General features: G+C 38.3%; 1 protein-coding gene across 3 annotated transcripts in view; it reads right to left on the bottom strand.

The window, feature by feature from the left end:
* Positions 1-382: 382 nt before the first annotated feature.
* The window catches only part of HIGD1A (HIG1 hypoxia inducible domain family member 1A), a 32,274-nt gene continuing 8,384 nt past the window's right edge, over positions 383-24,272 (bottom strand). For all 3 annotated transcript variants that reach the window (XM_049863470.1, XM_049863471.1, XM_049863469.1), the window contains exons 3-4: positions 4,535-4,669; positions 383-3,825 (exon numbers count right to left, since the gene is read on the bottom strand). In XM_049863470.1, coding sequence (XP_049719427.1) covers positions 3,776-3,825; positions 4,535-4,669 — 185 coding nt within the window. In that variant the 3' untranslated portion in view covers positions 383-3,775. The remainder of the gene's footprint in view (positions 3,826-4,534; positions 4,670-24,272) is intronic.

Here is a 24,272-nt window from a genome sequence, read left to right on the forward strand (position 1 = left end):
ACCTTGGTGAGGGGCAAGTGTGTGTATGTGTGTGGTGGAAGGTGGAAATGAAGGAAAGGGAAGAACAAGCATTGCTTTGTGTACCTGGCTTCTCTTCCGTCATGCACCCTCTCCACGTGACCAAGAGCCTCACGTTCTGGGTTTGTGTCTCCGCTCTGCTGCTTTTTTAGTTGTATGACCATGAGTAGTAAATCACAGCCTTCCTCACTGATGAAAGTCAGGAAAATACAGACTTCAGAGTTTTTGTGAGGAACTAATGAGAAAAAGCACTAGAGCATTTTATATGCAGCAAAGCACTGTACAAAAGTAAAATGTTATCACAGCGGAGCATGCACTGTGTTTTAGACTCAAATACTACCAAAAAAAACCCAAACAAATCCATTACCATCGAGTCGATTCTGACTCATAGCGAACCTATAGGACAGGGTAGAACCGCCCCATAGGGTTTCCAAGGAAAGCCTGGTGGATTCAAACTGCTGGCCTTTTGGTTAGCAGCTATAGCACTTAACCACTACACCACCAGGGTTTCCTCAAATACTGTTAAGAGTTGAAAAAAGGGGAACGTTCATTGTAGCCTAGAAGCGTTACCAAAAGTCGAACTGGGGTTGGGTCTTTAAGGTCCACATTTGACTTGACTGGGAGTGGGGGAGGGTAACACTTCAGGAAGAGCACAGCATGAGCAAAGGTATGGGGGGCAGTGGAGAGCACAGGGCCTTAGCATCAATGGCACCCAGTTAGGACAGGAGGCGAACCAAAAACCCATCGCTTTCGAGTCGATTCTGACTCATAGCGAGGCTATACGACAGAGTAGAACTGCCCCACAGGGTTTCCAAGGAGCGGCTGGTGGATTTGAACTGCCAACCTTTTGGTTAGCAGCCAAGTTTTTAACCATTGCCATCAGGGCTCTGAGTAGGGAGAGGAAAAGGACAAATCTGAGGAGACTCTACTTTTGAAAACCCAATAGGACTTGCTGACTGGTTTAATAGTGATAATAAAAGAACAGGAGGAAGGAAAGACACCTCTAAGAGTCTGAGCCCAGGGAATGACAGTGGGAGCTGGGGTTGGGGTAGGGGGATCGCTGACAGAAATAGAGTTTGGAAGGGGTACCAGTGGGGACGATCATAAATTTGGTTGTAGACAAGCTGAGTTTCAGGTGTTAGTAGTACTCTAGCTGAAATGTATAACGGCATTTCCCCCTCACATTGTTAAATTTTAATTGCTCTGGGACACTTCCAAACTACCCTGGGAACAGGAAAAGGACCGAACACCAGTGTTAGGAGAAGCCCAGAATACTAGAGAGGATCCATTCCTGGCCCTCTCTGAGAGGACCAAGTGGACACAGGCCTCCACTCTTGAGCCATTTATCAGTACCGAATTTAGGAGGAAATCTCACTTTTGCCTTGCTAAAAGCAAATTCTTTCTTCCTTCTGCCGCATTTCGGTGACTAACGAGAGATTTGACTGAGAGTAAACCTAGGATGGCTGAGCAGAGTTAGTTCTCTCATGAACTTATAACAGATTAATCAGTTGCTAATAAAGTGGGCATAAGGCAGCCCAATCAAGACGGCTGTCCCGTTTCCCCATTATGTTTGACGAGCTTTCAAAACAGCATCAAATATGTGAGTTGGTAGTTCCACCATTTGATACACAAAGATTTTTAAATCCATTCAGCTTGGTTTTGGTCTAGTAAATATGTGATGGGCTGTGGATTTACACGGTGAAAGAGCCTGAATTTCAAGTCTTTAAGTGACAGTGCCTCATCCATGAGGCAAGAGGCACAGCCTTGATAACCAAGCCTCTTGACTTTATGGTGCAGAAGTTCCGCGTAGTTAGGTTCCTAAGCGTGGAGTCAAATTCCAACTCTCGCCACCAGATGTCACTGTTGCTTATTAAGTAGAAATAGGTACCTTTGTTTTTTTCTAGGGACAGCAGGATGCAGAAAGTAAAAAACAAAACCTCCTTATTTTAATTAATTCAGCAAACATTTACTGAATATCTCTGAGTCAGGCACTAATGCCAGGTACTTGGGATGAAAAAGACCATCATGCCTTCAAGCAGAATAGTGGGAAAGACATGGAAGCAATGACACACCAATGGTCCAAAAACATCCAACTTTTTTTTTTTCAGTGGTAAATTAGGTTTGATGTGTAGGCTATGTCAGATTTTGGAAATTCTTAGATGTGGCTCACGTGGATGTAAAGCTATTTATTTATTGGAATCAGTTGGATTCATGACTGCCATCACTAGCTTAGTAGCCACGGTTTCTTCATCTGTAAAATGAGGACAATATTAGCAGGCTAAGGTAATTGGGAAGATTAAATGCAATGGTGAATGTAAAGGGCTTAGCATCACACTCGACACATTGTTCTGTCCCATTGAGTCAATTCTGACTCAACCTGTGGGACAACCCAGTAGGACAGAGCAGAACTGCCCCATAGGGTTTCCAAGGAGCAGCTGGTGGATTCAAACTGCCAACCTTCTGGTTAGCAGCAAAGCTCTTAACCACTGTGCCACCAGAGCTCCATTAGTAAACTCAGTAAATGGTTGCTCTTCCCATTATTACTGTATTAAGCACTGGGAATACTGGACCAACCACAGTTTCTACCTCTTAGGGTGGTTAGGAAGCTTCAGTGACGTTAGACATGAAAAGTGCTTAGAGCAGCCTGTGGCAGAAGGTACTCAATAAATGTTAGCCATTATTGCTATTTGGCAGATACTCTTTAGCTGGTTCCTCGCAAAGGTACAAAACATTACATCACTTTTCTTGGAACTTAATATTTGTGCTAGTTTGGGGAATGATTTATTTTTCCTTTTGGTCAAACTAAAACAGAAGACATCTGATATGTTCATTTACTTTAATGACAATATATATACCGCGTTAGTACCATGGAATGTAAGCTTGGGTTTAGACAGGTGAATTTCACAAGTGCATTCTGTAGTATCTCTAAGTTATGATGTTTGACCAAACCAGCTAGCTCATGAAATCATTAATCACCTCCAATATAGGTTCTGTGTTTAACATTTATGATTCTTACAGAGAAAACAAAAAGACTGCATACATTTAAAAAGTGCTCTTCATTTACTTTTGGATTAGCAATTAAAATACACATTTCTATTTCAAGATGACATTTAAAAATTATTCTAACATGACAGCGGCAAAAATATAATTCTGTGATTACAAAAGAGTTAAACTGGAATCCATAATTAAGTTATTCTCATGTGTATGATTCTAAAATAAATACTACTACTAAGCAGCTGTTACTAGCTCTTTAGATTTAATTTAAACACGTAAACATTTTCAGTTGTAGGGGACAATATGTTCTACTTCATCTACTTTGCTGAAAGGGTTCGTCAAGAGTCAACCAGCCCTAGAAACTGAGGTACTCAACGAGTCTACACGGCAGGCAGAAAAAGGCGTACATAGCACTCTCACATGACATCCAAAGCAACTGGAAGTACTTCGGTACTGGCCGGCTGTCTTTTTTAGAATTTCATCCTAAAAGTTTAAGAATGTGGGCATTTTATCACTGTCAAGTGAATTTGGGTGGCAGGTTTCTTTTTGCTAACTTGACTCCCCTGATGACCTAGTTAGTGACCTAGGCACTAGCAATTTGGTCACTAGGCTAGTCAAGCCTGCAATAAAGAAAGCCTATATTCAAAATACTGCATCCTTGTCTGAACGCACTTAAATGATTTATTTTCAACATAAACACGTAACTTCGAAATGAGGCGTCTAATCAAGCAAAGCTAACAAGACGAAGATAGCATCTCTTCTTCTAAGGCTTAGGTTTTGCCCAGTATTCCTTATACAAGGAATAGCCCATACCTAAAGAAAAAGAATGATAGTTAAATACTCAAATAATGTTTTCAATATTAAGAAAATAGAAACAGTTCATAAAATAGCTAAAAGTAGCACCCGTGCTAGGACGGAGTATTTATAAGGGGAGTAAGACCAAGGTCACTCACTCTTGCCTTCTTAAACAATTTAAGTTTCTAAAACTTTATAGTTTCCCAAGTAGCTTAGGGCTAATATGACTAGCTCACACTGTTAAAAACATTTGGTTTAAAACACAATCAGTATTTATCTGGCAATGTTAAAAGGAGTTACTCTTGCTTCACAGTACCAGACGAAGTCAACGAATGACAAAGCCAATAACTGCATGCAATACCTATACTTTAAACATCTCTTCTACTTTCAGAAACTCAAGAACATAGCAATCACATATTTATCCCAGATACTGGATTCCACTACCAGCCCTATTTGCAAATAGACTCTTCAGTGACATTGTAAACTCAGAGCTAAGCAGGATTGTTTTTTCTTTCTTCCTCTAAAATCCTAGTATACACTGTACCATAGGCAATAAAACTACATCACTAATTGAATGATTTTTATTAGTTCAAGTTTTATATTAAAATGCATTTAAGTGGTATCTGCAAACTGCTACAGGGTCAGATAAAAATATTGACTTTGTTTTGTTTATATAGAAATGCATGAACAGGTAACCAAAAATTTTAAATCTCCTCTAGGAACCTACCAACAGTCATTGCTCCCACAACAAAGCCTTGGGCTGCCACTCGCATGTGGATCAGGTGGACAGACATTTTAGTATTTCCCCTGCTCTTCAATTTGTATAATCCATACGCAACGATGGCTGCAAAACCTGCCACTCCTGTAAAAGAAATAGTCACATGGGTGTTAGATGCGTGAGGGTGGGGAGGGGATCATGATGACGTCACCACCAATTACTGTATTCTCCTCTATTTTATCACGTCATTAATTAGCGATCATAAAAATGGAGTTTATAATTGTTTCCCCTCAGAACCAACAATCTATAATTGCTGGCAAATAGTAACAGATTCAGAAAAATCAGGATAATCTTTAAAAATGTGGACTTGTGGAGCCAGTTGATAAATTCCTTTAAAAGAATGCCAGACCTCCTCCTCTCCCTGAAGGGAATCAGTTAATATAGCAGAGAAAATCCCCTACATTACTATCTGAGAAACAGAGATTGGTCGCACCTGTACACTTCAAACTTTGAGATACGGTACTAGGAAGACTGTAAGTAAAACACTCACAGGAGACAGTACTAGATCAATGGTAAGAGTTCTGAGGTAAAAGGATTATGACCCTAGAATTGTACACCTAGCCAAGCTCTCATTCATTTAGTGGGCAAAAAACACTCAGGATATGACCTTGCGTGTTTCCAAAGTCTACCATCCACGTACTTATGTTAAAAAAAAAAAAGAAGAACTAGAGGAAGTAAAGGCTCTCTGGTGGCCCAATGGTTAAGCACTTGGCTGCTAACCTAAAAGCTGGCAGTTCAAACCTACCAAGCAGCTCTTCAGGAGAAAGACCTGGTGAGCGGCCCCTGTAAAGATTATAGCCTAGAAAACTGTATGGGGCAGTTCTACTCTGACATGGGGTTGCTATGAGTCAGAATCGACTCGATGGCACCTAACAATAACAGAGGAAGTAATCTAGTCAAATGAAAAATGGACAGTTCAAGAAATAAACATGTGAGATATAATGAGCAAGAAGGCCAGTAAAATCTGTTTTCTTGAAAACTGACAAGGTAGTATTATAGAAAAATTAATCTGGAAATAAGGTTATGATTATTACCATAAAACATTTGGATAATACAAGTATGTTAAAGGTCTTGTCTTAATTTATATGCATTTATATTCGGTTTAATACTTGAAAAGACATATGCTGAATAAAAATGTAAAGTAGTATAGAAATAGTTGCAGAATTTTCAAATCATTAAAACGAAAATAAAAGAATGGGTAACAACACAAAAGAAAACAAAGTAGGATGGCAGAAATAAATCTAACAGAACTGTTAAAATAAATATGAATGGGTTATCTTCCTCTACTGGGTTAAAAAGTAAAACCTGGATATATGCTTTGCATGGAAGATTAAAATAACACTGAAAAGTTGAAAATAAAAGGATGGGCAAAGATAAGGATAGGTAATACAAACAAAAAGAAAAAGCAGAAGTGGCAAAACTAATTGCTATCAAAATAGATTTCTAGGTAAAATTCTTCAACCATGTCATACAGGCAGACATTTTATAATAATAAAAATGTTAATCCATTAAAAACAAGTCATAAACTTTTAAATAATCCAATTTATATAGTATAAAAATAAACGAAGCAAAAATTGTTAAGAACATAAGGCAAACTCTATTAGAAGATACTAAAAATGGAAAAATGTATCTCAGAAAATTATAAGGAAACCCTAAAGTAAAGCTATTGAATTGAACATCATTAAATAACCATTAATTTAATAAGATATTTGAATTTAAAACAGAGATCACATATTCTTTCAAATGCCTATGAGGTTTTTACAAAACTGATTATGTATTAGGCCACAAAGAAAATTTCAAATTCCAAAGAGGCTATACATGCAGTCCCTGGGTTATGAAGAAGATCTGTTCCTAAATCTGTCTTTAAATCGAGTTTGTAGGTGTAACTTGGAACAGGTACATAAACGGTTCTTATTTAGTGCCAGTTAATCAAATGTTTGCCTTAGTATATTATTTCACCTTTCTATGAATATAAAACACTTCCAAACCAAGCAATGTTTTCATGAGTGCTACAAAATAGTACGTGTTCATTATTACGAAACCATTGTATTTAATGCAATTTTTTGATACAATAGGTTTTATGGCAGTCCATTCTTTTTTTTTTAATTAATTTTTATTATGCTTTAAGTGAAAGTTCACAAATCAGCTCAGTCTCTCACACAAAAATTTACGTACACCTTGCTATATACATTCCTAATTGCTCTCCCTCTAATGAGATAGCACAGTTAGTTCTTCCCTCCACTCTCTCTCCTCGTGTCCATTCGGGTGGCTTCTGGCCCTCTCTGCCCTCTCATCTCCCTACAGACAGGAGATGCTAACATAGTCTAATGTGTCTACTTGATCCAAGAAGCTTGTTCTTCATTTTCCATGCCATATTCCAGTCCAATTTCTGTCTGAAGAGTTGGCTTTGGGAATGATTCTTGTCTTGGGGTAACAGAAGGTCTAGGGACCATGGCCTCAGGGGTCCTTCTAGTCCCAGTCTGACCATTAAGTCTGGTCTTTTTATGAGATTTTGGGGTCTGCATCCCACTGGTCTCTTGCTCCCTCAGGGGTTCTCTGTTGTGTTCGCTGTCAGGGCAGTCATCAGTTGTGGCTGGGCACCATCTAGTTCTTCTGGTCTTAGGCTGATGTAGTATCTGGTTTATGTGGTCCTTACTGTCTCTTAGGCTCATAATTACCTTGTGTCTTTGGTGTTCTTCATTATTCCTTGCTCCAGGAAGGTTGAGACCAACCGATGCATCTTAGATGGCCGCTTGCTACTGTTTAAGACCCCAGATGCCACTCTCCAAAGTGGGATGCAGAATGATTTCTTAATAGATTTTATTATGCCAATTGACTTACATGTCCCCTGAAACCATGGTCCTCAAATTCCCGCCCCCTGCAACGCTGGCCTTTGAAGCATCTTTATTCAGGAAATGTCTTTGCTTTTGGTTTAGTCCAGCTGTGTTGACCTCTCCTGTATTATGTATTGTCTTTCCCTTCACCTAAAGTAAAACTTATCTACTATCTAATTGGAAACCCTGGTGGCATAGTGGTTAAGTACTACAGCTGCTAACCAAAGGGTCAGCAGTTCAAATCCACCAGGCGCTCCTTGGAAACTCTATGGAGCAGTTCTACTCTGTCCTATAGGGTCGCTATGAGTGGGAATCGACTCAATGGCACCAGGTTTGGTTTTTGGGGTACTATCTAATTAGTGAATACCCCTCTCCCTCCCTACCTCCTCCTTCTTGTAACCATCAAAGAGTATTTTCTTCTCTGTTTAAACTATTTCTCCAGTTCTTATAATAGGTCTTATACAGTATTTGTCCTTTTGCAACTGACTAATTTCACTCAGCAGAACATCTTCCAGATTTCTCCATGTTATGAAACGTTTCATGGATTCATCATTGTTCTTTAGCAATGTGTAGTATTCCATTGTGTGAATATACCATAATTTATTTATCCATTCATCCATTGATGGGCACTTTGGTTGCATCCAACTTCTTGCTATTGTAAACAGTGCTGCAATGAACACGGGTGTGCACATATCTTTTCGTGTAAAGGCTCTTATCTCTCTAGGATATATTCCAAGGAGTGGGACTGCTGGATCGTATGGTAGTCCTATTTCTAGTTTTTTTAGGAAGCGCCAAATCAATTTCCGAAGTGTTTGTACCATTTTATATTCCCACCAGCAATGTATAAGTGTTCCAGTTTCCCCACAACCTCTCCAATGTTTACTATTATGTGTTTTTTGGATTAATGCCAGCCTTGCTGGAGTGAGATGGAATCTCATTGCAGTTTTGATTTGCATTTCTCTAATGGCTAATGATCATGAGCATTTCCTCATGTATCTGTTACCAGCCTTAATGTCTTCTTTAGTGAAGTGCCTGTTAATATCTTTTGCCCATTTTTTAATTGGGTGATTTGTCTTTTTGTAGTTGAGTTTTAGTAGAATCATGGAGATTTTAGAGATCAGGTGCTGATCAGAAATGTCATAGCTAAAAACTTTTTCCCAGTCTGTAGGTAGTCTTTTTTACTCTTTTGGTGAAATCTTTGGATTAGCACAGGTGTTTGATTTTTAGGAGCTCCCAGTTATCTGATTTCTCTTCTGCATTTTTTTTATTAACTTTTATTAAGCTTCAAGTGAACGTTTACAAATCCAATCAGTCTGTCACATATAAGTTTACATACATCTCACTCCCTACTCCCACTTGCTCTCCCCCTATTGAGTCAGCCCTTTCAGTCTCTCCTTTCGTGACAATTTTGCCAGCTTCTCTCTCTCTCTATCCTCCCATCCCCACTCCAGACAAGAGTTGCCAACACAATCTCAAGTGTCCACCTGATATAATTAGCTCACTCTTCATCAGCATCTCTCTCCCACCCGCTGACCAGTCCCTTTCATGCCTGATGAGTTGTCTTCGGGGATGGTTCCTGTCCTGTGCCAACAGAAGGTCTGGGGACCATGGCCGCCGGGATTCCTCTAGTCTCAGTCAGACCATTAAGTTTGGTCTTTTTATGAGAATTTGGGGTCTGCATCCCACTGATCTCCTGCTCCCTCAGGGGTCCTCTGTTGTGCTCCCTGTCAGGGCAGTCATCGATTGTGGCCGGGCACCAACTAGTTCTTCTGGTCTCAGGATGATGTAGGTCTCCGGTTCATGTGGCCCTTTCTGTCTCTTGGGCTCTTAGTTGTCGTGTGGCCTTGGTGTTCTTCATTTTCCTTTGCTCCAGGTGGGTTGAGACCAATTGGTGCACCTTAGATGGCCGCTTGTTAGCATTTAAGACCCCAGACGCCACATTTCAAAGTGGGATGCAGAATGATTTCATAATAGAATTATTTTGCCAATTGACTTAGAAGTCCCCGCAAACCATGTTCCCCAGACCCCCGCCCTTGCTCCGCTGACCTTTGAAGCCTTCATTTTATCCAGGAAACTTCTTTGCTTTTGGTCCAGTCCAATTGAGCTGACCTTCCATGTATTGAGTGTTGTCTTTCCCTTCACCTAAAGCATTTCTTATCTACTGATTAATCAATAAAAAACCCTCTCCCACCCTCCCTCCCTCCCCCCTCGTAACCACAAAAGTATGTGTTCTTCTCAGGTTTACTATTACTCAAGATCTTATAATAGTGGTCTTATACAATATTTGTCCTTTTGTCTCTGACTAATTTCGCTCAGCATAATGCCTTCCAGGTTCCTCCATGTTATGAAATGTTTCACAGATTCGTCACTGTTCTTTATCGATGTGTAGTATTCCATTGTGTGAATAGACCACAATTTATTTACCCATTCATCCGTTGATGGACACCTTGGTTGCTTCCAACTTTTTGCTATTGTAAACAGAGCTGCAATAAACATGGGTGTGCATATATCTGTTTGTATGAAGGCTCTTGTATCTCTAGGGTATATTCCCAGGAGTGGGATTTCTGGGTTGTATGGTAGTTCTATTTCTAACTGTTTAAGATAACGCCAGATAGATTTCCAAAGTGGTTGTACCATTTTACATTCCCACCAGCAGTATATAAGAGTTCCAATCTCTCCGCAGCCTCTCCAGCATTTATTATTTTGTGTGTTTTGGATTAATGCCAGCCTTGCTGGTGTGAGATGGAATCTCATCGTAGTTTTAATTTGCATTTCTCTAATGGCGAATGATTGTGAGCATTTTCTCATGTATCTGTTGGCTGCCTGAGTATCTTCTTTAGTGAAATGTGTGTTCATATCCTTTGCCCACTTTTTGATTGGGTTGTTTGTCTTTTTGTGGTTGAGTTTTGACAGAATCATGTAGATTTTAGAGATCAGGTGCTGGTCGGAGATGTCATAGCTGAAAATTCTTTCCCAGTCTGTAGGTGGTCTTTTTACTCTTTTGGTGAAGTCTTTAGATGAGCATAGGTGTTTGATTTTTAGGAGCTCCCAGTTATCGGGCTTCTCTTCATCATTTTTGGTAATGTTTTGTATTCTGTTTATGCCCTGTATTAGGGCTCCTAGGGTTGTCCCTATTTTTTCTTCCATGATCTTTATCGTTTTAGTCTTTATGTTTAGGTCTTTGATCCACCTGGAGTTAGTTTTTGTGCATGGTGTAAGGTATGGGTCCTGTTTCATTTTTTTGCAAATGAATATCCAGTTATGCCAGCACCATTTGTTAAAAAGGCTTTCTTTTCCCCAATTAATTGACATTGGTCCTTTGTCAAATATCAGCTGCTCATACGTGGATGGATCTATGTCTGGGTTCTCAATTCTGTTCCATTGGTCTATGTGCCTGTTGTTGTACCAGTACCAGGCTGTTTTGACTACTGTGGCTATATAATAGGTTCTGAAATCAGGTAAAGTGAGGCCTCCCACTTTCTTCTTCTTTTTCAGTATTGCTTTGCTTATCTGGGGCTTCTTTCCCTTCCATATGAAATTGGTGATTTGTTTCTCTATCCCCTTAAAATATGACATTGGAATTTGGATCGGAAGTGCGTTAAATGTATAAATGGCTTTTGGTAGAATAGACATTTTTACTATGTTAAGTCTTCCTATCCATGAGCAAGGTATGTTTTTCCACTTAAGTATATCCTTTTGAATTTCTTGTAGTAGAGCTTTGTAGTTTTCTTTGTACAGGTCTTTTACATCCTTGGTAAGATTTATTCCTAAGTATCTTATCTTCTTGGGGGCTACTGTGAATGGTATTGATTTGGTTATTTCCTCTTCGGTGTTCTTTTTGTTGATGTAGAGGAATCCAAGTGATTTTTGTATGTTTATTTTATAACCTGAGACTCTGCCAAACTCTTCTATTAGTTTCAGTAGTTTTCTGGAGGATTCCTTAGGGTTTTCTGTGTATATAATCATGTCATCTGCAAATAGTGATAACTTTACTTCTTCCTTGCCAATCCGGATACCTTTTATTTCTTTGTCTAGCCTAATTGCCCTGGCTAGGACTTCTAGCACGATGTTGAATAAGAGAGGTGATAAAGGGCATCCTTGTCTGGTTCCCGTTCTCAAGGGAAATGCTTTCAGGTTCTCTCCATTTAGAGTGATATTGGCTGTTGGCTTTGCATAGATGCCCTTTATTATGTTGAGGAATTTTCCTTCAATTCCTATTTTGGTAAGAGTTTTTATCATAAATGGGTGTTGGACTTTGTCAAATGCCTTTTCTGCATCAATTGATAAGATCATGTGGTTTTTGTCTTTTGTTTTATTTATGTGATGGATTACATTAATGGTTTTTCTGATATTAAACCAGCCTTGCCTACCTGGTATAAATCCCACTTGATCAGGGTGAATTATTTTTTTGATGTGTTGTTGGATTCTATTGGCTAGAATTTTGTTGAGGATTTTTGCATCAATGTTCATGAGGGATATAGGTCTATAATTTTCTTTTTTTGTAATGTCTTTACCTGGTTTTGGTATCAGGGAGATGGTGGCTTCATAGAATGAGTTGGGTAGTATTCCGTCATTTTCTATGCTTTGGAATACCTTCAGAAGTAGTGGTGTTAACTCTTCTCTGAAAGTTTGGTAGAACTCTGCAGTGAAGCCGTCTGGGCCAGGGCTTTTTTTCGTTGGGAGTTTTTTGATTACCATTTCAATCTCTTTTTTTGTTATGGGTCTATTTAGTTGTTCTACTTCTGAATGTGTTAGTTTAGGTAGGTAGTGTTTTTCCAGGAATTCATCCATTTCTTCTAGGTTTTCAAATTTGTTAGAGTACAATTTTTCATAATAATCTGAAATAAATCATAATATTATTTCTAAATAATCTTTAATTTCATTTGGTTCTGTTGTGATGTGGTTCTTCTCGTTTCTTATTCGGGTTATTTGTTTCCTTTCCTGTATTTCTTTAGTCAGTCTACCCAATGGTTTATCAATTTTGTTAATTTTTTCAAAGAACCAGCTTTTGGCTTTGTTAATTCTTTCAATTGTTTTTCTGTTCTCTAATTCATTTAGTTCAGCTCTAATTTTTATTATTTGTTTTCTTCTGGTGCCTGATGGATTCTTTTGTTGCTCAGTTTCTATTTGTTCAAGTTGTAGGGACAGTTCTCTGATTTTGGCTTTTTCTTCTTTTTGTATGTGTGCATTTATTGATATAAATTGGCCTCTGAGCACTGCTTTTGCTGTGTCCCAGAGGTTTTGATAGGAAGTATTTTCATTCTTATTGCTTTCTAAGAATTTCCTTATTCCCTCCTTGATGTCTTCTATAACCCAGTCTTTTTTCAGGAGGGTATTGTTCATTTTCCAAGTATTTGATTTCTTTTCCCTAGTTTTTCTGTTATTGATCTCTAGTTTTATTGCCTTGTGGTCTGAGAAGATGCTTTGTAATATTTCGATGTTTTGGACTCTGCAAAGGTTTGTTTTATGACCTAATACGTGGTCTATTCTAGAGAATGTTCCATGTGCGCTAGAAAAAAAAGTATACTTTGCAGCAGTTGGGTGGAGAGTTCTGTATAAGTCAATGAGGTCAAGTTGGTTGATTGTTGTAATTAGATCTTTCGTGTCTCTATTGAGCTTCTTACTGGATGCCCTGTCCTTCTCCGAAAGTGGTGTGTTGAAGTCTCCTACTATAATTGTGGAGGTATCTATCTCACTTTTCAATTCTGTTAAAATTTGATTTATGTATCTTGCAGCCCTGTCATTGGGTGCGTAAATATTTAATATGGTTATGTCTTCCTGATCAATTGTCTCTTTTATCATTATATAGTGTCCTTCTTTATCCTTTGTGGTGGATTTAAGTCTAAAGTCTATTTTGTCAGAAGTTAATATTGCTACTCCTTTTTTGCTTATTGTTTCCTTGATATATTTTTTTCCATCCTTTGAGTTTTAGTTTGTTTGTGTCTCTAAGTCTAAGGTGTGTCTCTTGTAGGCAGCATATAGATGGATTGTGTTTCTTTATCCAGTCTGTGACTCTCTGTCTCTTTATTGGTGCATTTAGTCCATTTACATTCAGCGTAATTATAGATAAATAAGTTTTTAGTGCTGTCATTTTGATGCCTTTTTATGTGTGTTGTTGACAATTTCATTTTTCCACATACTTTTTTGTGCTGAGGCATTTTTCTTAGTAAATTGTGAGATCCTCATTTTCATAGTGTTTGACTTTATGTTAGTTGAGTCGTTACGTTTTTCTTGGCTTTTATCTTGAGTTATAGAGTTGTTATGCCTTTTTGTGGTTACCTTATTATTTACCCCTATTTTTCTACGTAAAAACCTAACTTGTATTGTTCTATATCGCCTTGTATCACTCTCCATATGGCAGTTTAATGCCTCCTGTATTTAGTCCCTCTTTTTGATTATTGTGATCTTTTACCTATTGACTTCCATGATTCCCTGTTATGTGTATTTTTTTTTAATTAATCTTAATTTGTTTGTTTTTGTGATTTCCCGATTTGAGTTGATATCAGGACGTTCTGTTTTGTGACCTTGTGTTGTGCTGATATCTGATATTATTGGTTCTCTGACCAAACAATATCCTTTAGTATTTCTTGTAGCTTTGGTTTGGTTTTTGCAAATTCTCTAAACTTGTGTTTGTCTGTAAATATCTTAATTTCGCCTTCATATTTCAGAGAGAGTTTTGCTGGATATATGATCCTTGGCTGGCAGTTTTTCTCCTTCAGTGTTCTGTATATGTCGTCCCATTCCCTTCTTGCCTGCATGGTTTCTGCTGAGTAGTCTGAACTTATTCTTATTGATTCTCCCTTGAAGGAAACCTTTCTTTTCTCCCTGGCTGCTTTTAAAATTTTCTGTTTATCTTTGGTTTTGGCGAGTTTGATGATAATATGTCTTGGTGTTTTTCTTTTTGGATCAATCTTAAATGGGGTTCGATGAGCATCTTGGATAGATATCCTTTCGTCTTTCATGATGTCAGGGAAGTTTTCTGTCAGGAGTTCTTCATCTATTTTCTCTGTGTTTTCTGTCCCCCCTCCCTGTTCTGGGACTCCAATCACCTGCAGGTTATCCTTCTTGATAGAGTCCCACATGATTCTTAGGGTTTCTTCATTTTTTTAAATTCTTTTATCTGATTTTTTTTCAGCTATGTTGGTGTTGATTCCCTGGTCCTCCAGATGTCCCAGTCTGCATTCTAATTGCTTGAGTCTGCTCCTCTGACTTCCTATTGCGTTGTCTAATTCTGTAATTTTATTGTTAATCTTTTGGATTTCTACGTGCTGTTTCTCTATGGATTCTTGCAACTTATTAATTTTTCCACTATGTTCTTGAATAATCTTTTTGAGTTCTTCAACAGTTTTATCAGCGTGTTCCTTGGCTTTTTCTGCAGTTTGCCTTATTTCATTTGTGATGTCTTGAAGCATTCTGTAAATTAGTCTTTTATATTCTGTATCTGATAATTCCAGAATTGTATCTTCATTTGGGAAAGATTTTGATTCTTTTGTTTGGGGGCTTGGAGAAGCTGTCATGGTCTGCTTCTTTAAGTGGTTTTATATGGATTGTTGTCTCTGAGCCATCACTGGGAAACTGGTTTTTCCAGAAAATCCGCTAAAAAAAAAATGCAGTCAGATCCCTATCAGAGTTCTCCCTCAGGCTCAGGCTATTCGGATGTTAATGAAGCTGCCTGGGGAGGGTGGGGGAAGGAACAGAGAGATAGGAGAGTAGCACCTCAGAATATAGCCAGAGTTGCTTGTCTTGCTTGGAATGACTATTATATCTGAGATTCCTGCGGGGCGCGTCGCCTATGTGTGCTGGCTGTGTGGAGATTGCCCCCGGGGGGCCTGGCCCGCTGGAGACAAGGTCAGACCCTCCGCTTGCAGCCCGATGCCCTGCGTCAAGGCTCCCCTGCTGGGACGGTGCACTCTCGACTCCAAAATCAGTCGCTGCCTCCCGGGGACTTCTCATCCCTCCAGCCGTGTTGCCGTGCCGCCCCCGCTAACCAGTTGGGCCGCCTCCCGGGGTTAGTTCAGGTGGGTGGAGCAGCTCCCCGTGCTTGTGCCGTGACCGAGTGTCCCGGCTGGGACGCTGTTCTCCCCGCTCCAATACCAGTCACTGCCTCCCAGGGACTTCTCCTACCGGCTGCGTCCCACGCCGCCCACGTGACCCAACTGGTCCCCCTCCTGGGGTTAGTTCAGGGGGGTGGAGCAGCTCTCTGTGCTTGTGCCGTACCTGACTGGTACGCTGGCTCCAGGCTCTGAAAACAATCGCTGCTTCCCCGTATTAGTTCGTTCTCCGTCTCTAAATCTGTGTTTGTTGTTCAGGGTTCGTAGATTGTTATGTATGTGATCGATTCACTTGTTTTTCCGTGTCTTTGTTGTAAGAGGTATCCGAGGTAGCGTCTGCCTAGTCCGCCATCTTGGCTCCGCCTCCCTTTTCTGCATTTTTAGTAATGTTTTGTATACTGTTTATGCCATGTGTTAGAGCTTCTAACATTGTCCCTACTTTTTCTTCCATGATCTTTATCATTTTAGATTTTATGTTTAGGTCTTTGATATGTTTTGAGTTTGTTTTCGTGCATGGTGTGAGGTATGGGTCTTCTTTTTTTTTTTTGCAGATGTATATCCAGTTATGCCAGCACCCTTTGTTAAAAAGACTGTCTTTTCCCCAGTTAACTGACTTTGGGCTTTTGTCAAATATCAGCTGCTCAAATGTGGATGGATTTATGTCTGGATTCTCAATTCTGTTGTTGTACCAGTACCAGGCTGTTTTGACCACTGTGGTGGCATAATAGGTTCTAAAATCAGGTAGAGTGAGGCCTCCCACTTTGTTTTTCTTTCTCAGTAATGCTTTACTTATCTGGGCTCTCTTGCCCTTCCGTATGAAGTTGGTGATTTGTTTCTCCATCTCATTAAAAAATGTTGGAATTTGGACCAGAATTGCATTTTATCTATAGATGGCTTTTGGTAGAATAGACATTTTTACTATGTTAAGTCTTCCTATCAATGAGCAAGGTATGTTTTTCCACTAACGTAGGTCTCTTTCGGTTTCTTGCAGTAGTGTCTTGTAGTTTTCTTTGTATAGGTCTTTCATGTCTCTGGTAAGATTTATTCTAAGTATTTGATCTTCTTGGGGGCTACTGTAAATGGTATTGATTTGGTGATTTCCTCTTCGATGTTCTTTTTGTTGGTGTAGAGGAATCCAACTGATTTTTGTATATTTATCTTATATCCTGATACTCTGTTCAACTCTTCTATTAGTTTCAGTAGTTTTCTGGAGGATTCCTTAGGGTTTTCTGTGTATAAGATCATGTCATCTGCAAATAGAGATACTTCTTCTTCGCCAATCTGGATGCCCTTTATTACTTTATCTAGCCTAATTGCTCTGGCTAGGACCTCCAACACAATGCTGAATAAGGGTGGTGATAAGGGGCATCCGGTTTTCAAGGGGAATGCTTTCAGAATCTCTCCATTTAGGATGATGCTGGCTGTTGGCTTTGTATAAATTCCCTTTATTATGTTGAGGAATTTTCCTTCTATTCCTATTTTGCTGAAAGTTTTTATCATGAGTGGGTGTTGCACTTTGTCAAATGCCTTCTTTGCATCAATTGATAAAATCATGTGGTTCTTGTCTTTTGTTTTATTCATATGGTGGATTACATTAATTGTTTTCCTAATGTTGAACCAACCCCGCATACCTGGTATGAATCCCACTTGGTCATGGTGAATTATTTTTTTGATATGTTGTTGGATTCTATTGACTAGAATTTTGTTGAGGATTTTTACATCTAAGTTCATGAGGGATATAGGTCTGTAATTTTCTTTTTTTTTGTGGTATCTTTAGCTGGTTTTGGTATCAGGTATATGCTGGCTTCATAGAATGAGTTTGGGAGTATTCTGTCTTTTTCTAAGCTCTGAAATACCTTTAGTAGCAGTGGTGTTACCTCTTCTCTGAAAGTCTAATAGAACTCTGCAGTGAAGCTGTCAGGGCCAGGGCTTTTTTTTTTTTTTTTTTGGAGCTTTTTGATTACCTTTTCAATCTCTTTTTTTTTGATGGATCTATTTAGTTGTTCTACCTCTGTTTGTGTTACTTTAGGTAGGTATTATGTTTCTAGGAATTCATCCATTTCTTCTTGGTTTTCAACTTTGTTAGAGTACAATTTTTTGCAGTAATCTGATAGGAGTCTTTTAATTTCAGTTGGGTCTGTTGTGATATCGCCCATCTCATTTCCTATTCAGCAGTCCATTCTTAAATATGAGTTGTCCATCAGTTGGACATTCGTAACCCGGGTACTTTCTATATTCCTGGACTACGATACCATAAAACCAAAATGTAGCAATCAAAATATAAAAGTCACACATACACGTCCCTAACCACTTAGCAGTTAAACACATCTTAAATAAATAATTGGGTTCAGTGATTATAGTAAAAACAGATTTTAGGAAACTATCAAACAATGGCCTTAGTACACAGAAATAAAATCAGTGCTGATTCTTAACCTCGTAAACAAGCAGATAAACCTCAAGGATATCTGATCAAGAAAAGGGAAAATAAGTACACAACATTAGAAATGGGAAAGAGGCTATAACCACAAACAGTAAAGAAATTAAAAAAATAGATTACTCTGCATATCTTTATGTCAATTAAATTTGAAAATCTAGGTGAAATGATTTTTTAAAAAAATTGAAAAAAATTTTTATTGTGCTTTAGGTAAGATTACAGAGCAGATTAGTTTCTCATTTGAAAGTTTATACACAAATTGTTTTGTGACATTGGTTGCATTCTCCCCCTTTCCCTTTGAACCTTGGGTTCCCCAGGGCCATTCATCCAGTTTTCCTGTCCCTTCCTGCCTTCTTTGCTTTGAGGAAGGTGTTGCCTATCTGGTCTCTATACTTGATTGAACTAAGAAGCATGTTCCTTGTATTGTTTATTTTACAGGTCTGTCTAATCTTTGGATAAAAGGTGGACTCCTGGAGTTAGAAGGGTGTCTGGGGTCCATAGTCTTGGGGGTTCCTCCAGTGTCGGTAAAGTTGTGAATTTGAATTTTCTCCTACGTTTTTCTCTTGCTCTGTCTGGGACCCTCCATTGTAATCCCTCTCAGAGCCATCAGTGGTGGTAGCCAGGCACGATCTAGTTCTTCTGGGCTCAGGCTGGTGGAGACTTAGTTCATGTGGTCCATTAGTCTTTTGGACTAATATCTTCTTCATTCTGCTATGCTCCCTATGGGATGGGGGTAATAAATATATTTTGATGGCTGTTCATGAGCTTTTAAGACCCCAGATGCTACTCATTAAAGTAGGATGTGGAACATTTTCTTTATGAACTATGTTATGCTAAATGACGTAGCTGTTCCCCGCATCCATGGTCCCTGGCCCTCAGCCTCAGTAATTTGGTCCCTCGAGGTGTTTGAATGTGTCTAGGAAGCTTTAATGACTTTGCCTTGGCCAAGTTGTGCTTGGCTAAAGTTAACCAAAGTTAACACCTCCTGTCTGTTATCTACTTGGAGCCCTGGTGACACAGTGGTTAAGAGCTTAGCTGCTAACTGAAAGGCTGGTAGTTTGAATCCACCAGCTGCTCCTTGGAAACCTTATGCGGAAGTGCTACTCTGTCTTATAGGGTCACTATGAGCTGGAATCGACTCCACGGCAACAGGTTTTTTTTTTTTTTTGGTTTACTATCTATTTTTATCTATTTAGCAATTTCCCCTCCCCTCTCCCATCTCATAACCATCAAAGATTGTTTTTTTCTGTCTGTAAACTTTTTCTTGGGTTCTTATAATAGTGGCCTCATTAGTCCTTTTGTGATTGACTTATTTCACTTGGCCTAATGCCCTCCAGATTCATCCATGTGTAAGATGTTTCACATACTCATCATTGTTCTTTATCCTTCCGTAGTAGTCCATTTTGTATATGTATCATAGTTTGTTTATCCATTCATCTGCTGATTGGCATTTAGGTTGTTTCCATCTTTCTGGTAGTGTGAATAATGCTGCAGTGAACATGAGTGTGCATGTCTATTCGTGTGACAGCTCTTATTTCTCTAGGATATATTCCCAGGAGTGGGATTACTGGATTGTATGGTATTTCTATTTCTAGCTTTTTAAAAGAGGTGCCATATCGTTTTTCATAGTGGTTGTACCATTCTACATTCCCGCCAGGACTGCATGAGTTCCAATCTCTCTGCAACCTCTTCGACATTTGTTATTTTCTGGGTTTTTTTTTTTTTTTTTTTTTCATTAGTACCAGTAATGTCAGGGTGAGATGGGATCTCACTGGAGGCTTTATTTGCATTTCTCTAATGGCTAATGATTGTAAGCATTTCCTCGTGTCTGTTAGCTACCTGAATGTCTTCTTTGGTTAGGGTTAAAGTGTCTGTTCATATCCTTTGCTCATTTTTAAACTGGATTACTTGTCTTTTTATTGTTGAGGTGTTGAAGTATTTGACAGATTTTAGAGATTAGACCCTTGTCAGATATGTCATAGCTAAAAATGCTTCCCCAGTCTGCAGGTTCTTTTAACTCTTTTGATAGTCTTTTGATGAGCATAAGTGTCTAATTTTTAGGCGCTCCCTGTTGTCTAGTTTGTCTTCTGGTGTTTGTGCATTGTTAATTATGGTTAGTATTGTATTTTTGCCATGTATTAGGCCTCTAGCATTGTCTCTAATTTTTCTTACATGATCTTTATCATTTTAGGTTTTATATTTAGGTCTTTGAATTTTGAGTTAGTTTTTGTGTATGCTGTGAAGTATGGGTCCTCTTTCTTTTTTTATAGATGGACATCGAAGTTTGCCAGCACCATTTGTTAAAAAGACTGTCTTTCCCCCATTTAATGAACTTTGGTCCTTTGTCAAAGATCAGCTGACCATAGGTGGATGGTTTTACATCTGGTTTCTCAATTCTGTTCCACCTGTCTATGTATATGTCATTGTGCCAGTTACCAGGCTGTTTTGACTACCGTGGCTGTATAGTAGGTTCTGAGGTCAGGCAGTGTGACGTCTCCTACTTAGTTCTCTTTCTTCAATAATGTTTTGCTTATCCAGGGCCTCTTTCCTTTCCATATAAAGTTAATGATTAGTTTTTACATCTCATTAAAAAGAATGCTGCTGGGCACAACTTGTACAAGGCAAGGTCATGGAAGCTCCATAGACACACCCAAACTCCCTGAGGGACTGAATTGCTGGGCTGAGGGCTGTGGGGACCATGGTCTCAAAGGAACATCTGGTTCAATTGGCATAATATAATTTATAAAGAAAACATTCTACATTCTAGTTTGGTAAGTAGCATATGGGGTCTTAAAAGCCTGTGAGCGGCCATCTAGTATACTCCACTGGCCTCACCCCTTTGGGAGCAAGGAAGAGCCCAGAAAACTAAAGATACAAGGGAAAGATTAGTCCAAAGGGCTAATGGACCACATCTACCATGGTCTCCACCAGACTGAGCCCAGTACAACTAGATGGTGCCTGGCTACCACCACTAACTGCTCTGACAGGGATCACAATAGAGGGTCCTGGACAGAGCTGGAGAAAAATGTAGAACAAAATTCTAACTCAAAAGGAAAGACCAGACTTGCTGGTCTGACAGAGACTGGAGGAACCCTGAGAGTATGGCCCCTGGACACCCTTTCAGCTCAGTAATGAAGTCACTCCTGAGGCTTCCCCCTCAGCCAAAGATTGGACAGGATCATAAAACAAAACAAGACTAAAGGGACACACCAGCCCTGAGGCAAGGACTAGAAGGCAGGCAGGGACAGAAAAGCTGGTAATAGGGAACCCAAGGTTGAGAAGGGAGAGTGCTGACATGTCATGGGGTTGTTAACCAATGTCATAAAACAATATGTGTACTAACTGTTTAATGAGAAACTAGTTTGTTCTGTAAACCTTCATCTAAAGTACAATAAAAGAAAAAAAAAAAAAGAATATTGTTGGTATTTGGATTGGCTTTGCATTGTATCTGTAGATCACTCTGGATAGAACTGACATTTTCACAATGTTGAGTCTTCCTATCCATAAGCATGGTATGTTTTTCCATTTATGTAGGTCTCTTGCAATAGTGTTTTGTAGTTTTCTTTGAATAGGTCTTTTATGTCCTTGGTTAGATCCATTCCTAAGTATTTTATCTTTTTAGGGGCTATTATAAATGGTATTTGTTTTCCTGATCTCCTTTCTGAAGTCCTCTTTGTTGGTATATAGGAATCCAACTGATTTTTCTATGTTGATCTTCTATCCTGCTACTTTACTGAAATCTTTCTATTAGTTCCAGTAGTTTTCTTGTGGAATCTTTGGGGTTCTCTATATATAGCATCATATCATCTGCAAATAGGGATTTTTTTTTATGTCTTCCTTTCCAATTTGGATGCCCTTTATTTCTTTTTCTTGTCTTATTGCTCTAGCTAGGACTTTCAGTATGATATTAAATAGGAGTGCTGATAAAGGGCATCCTTGTCTTGTCCTCATCCTCAGGGGGAATATTTTCAGCCACTCTTCGCTGAAAATGATGTTGGCTTTTGGTTTGGTATAGATTCCCTTTATTATGTTGAGGAATATCCCTTCTATTCCTATTTTAATGAGCATTTTTACCAGGAATGGATGTTGAACTTTACCAAATGCCTTTTCTGCATGGATTGAGACGATCATGTGATTCTTTTCTTTTGTTCTATTTATATGGATTTTGGAATTAATGATTTTTGAAGAAAAAACAAAGCACTTAATTTGACTCAGGAAGTGGTAGAAAAGCCTCACTGTACCATTAACCAGAGTCCTGGCGGCACAGTGGTTAAGAGCTCGGCTGCTAACCAAAAGGTTGGCAGTTTGAATCCACTAGCCACTCTTAGAAAACCTATGGGGCAGATCTACTGTGTCCTGTAGAGTCACTATGAGTAGGAATCGACTTGATGGCAGTGGGTTTATACCAATAACCATGGAAAGAACTGAAGGGACAATGAAGATTTAGGGCAGTCCAAAAGATAAAGACTCAAATAGTTTTATCAACAAGTTCTAATAAATTTTTAGGGCATTTTTAATTTGTGTGTTATTTAATGTTTTTCAGAACATTAAAAAGATGGTAAGCTTCCCAATACATTTTCTATGCAAACAAACCCTAATAGCAAAACAAAATTAGGATAATATGAGAAAATAATTATTGAGCAATTTAAAACAGATGCAAAATTCCTAAATAAAATCATAACTTAACAACTGTAAATATTACTGACCATGATTATTAGGTTTTTACTTTGGGAATTATTCATTCCACATAATGAAATGTATTAAAATTCACAAAGGATGAAACTATATCATCATTTCAATAAATATTTTAAAAATTAATAAATTAGAATAATAAAATATATTCCAGAAACCAATAGCAAATATCAATTGTACTTAATGTTGAAATGCTAGAAGCATTCCCATTAAAGTCAAGAATAAGGGAAGGATGCATGCAAACACTATTACTATTGCCTGGAGATACCAAACAATTTAATGACATGAAAAAAAGCTATAAGCATAACTTAGGAAGAAACATTATTAGTTTGGAAATTATATAACTATGTACAGAGAAAATCGAGAATCAAATGAAAACCAGCTAGAACCAATAGGAGAAAGAATTACTCTCATGAATGCATCAACAGATATATCTAGGAATGTCTAAAAAGTAATGTGCAAAACCTAGAGAAATTTAAAATATGAACTTATACTTAAGGACACAAAAGACTTAAATAAAAATGTATTGGCATACCACATTCCAAAATGTCAATCCTCCTGAAATTTATAAATTAATTAAATGCAATCCAAATGTAAATTCCAATAAAATGAACCCTCCCCCCCTTTTCTGGGGACGGGGGAACAAGACTTGTCAAGCCAATTTCAAAGCAAACAGGCAAGCTCTTTTTGAAAATAAACATACCATTAAGTTTCTGGTACACAACTAGACATAATAGAACGAAGCAGCAAATGGAGTTAAGAAACAGACCCCGATGTGTGTGTTAGGTATATGTTATAGCAACACTATAGGAACAACTCCAATGTCACAGATAGGGCAAGGACAATGGTTAAACAAATGGACCTAAAAAGTGGAATGTTCTTTTTTTTTTTTTCCAAGATTGTTTTGACTATCCTGGATCCTTTGCATTTCCATATAAATTTTAGTTTGTCATTTTCTGCAAAAAAGTCAGCTAGGATTTTAATAGGAATTGCATCGAATCGGTAAATCAATTTGGAAGGTGCAGTATTGCCATTCTAACAATATTAAGTCTTCTAAACTGTGAACATGAACTATTTATTTAGGTCTTTTTCAATTTCTTTCAGCAATATTTTATAGTTTTCAGTGTACAAGTATTGTACTTCATTTGCTAAATCTGTTGCTAGGTATTTTTTTATGCCATTACAAATGGAATCACTTTCTTAATTTCATTTTCAGATTATTCATTCTACTGTGTAGAAATACAATTGATTTTTGTATCTTGATCTTGTATCTTTGTACATTTTTTTACTTCTAATATATTTTCCTTAGACATGTTTTACTCTTGTCTTAAAATCAGAAGAGAAAGAGGACTGTGCAAAATAGGTCAAATAAGTTTACGTTAAATGATTTTCAAAGAGGCATGTTTAAAGGAAGGGAATAGGCTTAATTGATTAAACTGATGTATAGACCTATTAAAATGCACTGTATTGAACACATACCTAAAAACTATAAAAAAAAGATTTCCAAGCTTTAGGAGTTTGGCAGAATCAAAGCTGTTGTTTTTATTAATCTAGAAAATCCTTCCTTTGTGATAGTGAATGAAAAAAATTAAGATTCAGTGTGATTATAGACTTTCCCACTGCTGCATGTAGTTGGTAGCAAACCCAGGACTAAAACTGGGGCTTCTGATTCCCAA

Source organism: Elephas maximus, chromosome 20 (genome assembly GCF_024166365.1).
Source record: "Elephas maximus indicus isolate mEleMax1 chromosome 20, mEleMax1 primary haplotype, whole genome shotgun sequence".
In the NCBI taxonomy this organism is placed as follows: domain Eukaryota; kingdom Metazoa; phylum Chordata; class Mammalia; order Proboscidea; family Elephantidae; genus Elephas; species Elephas maximus.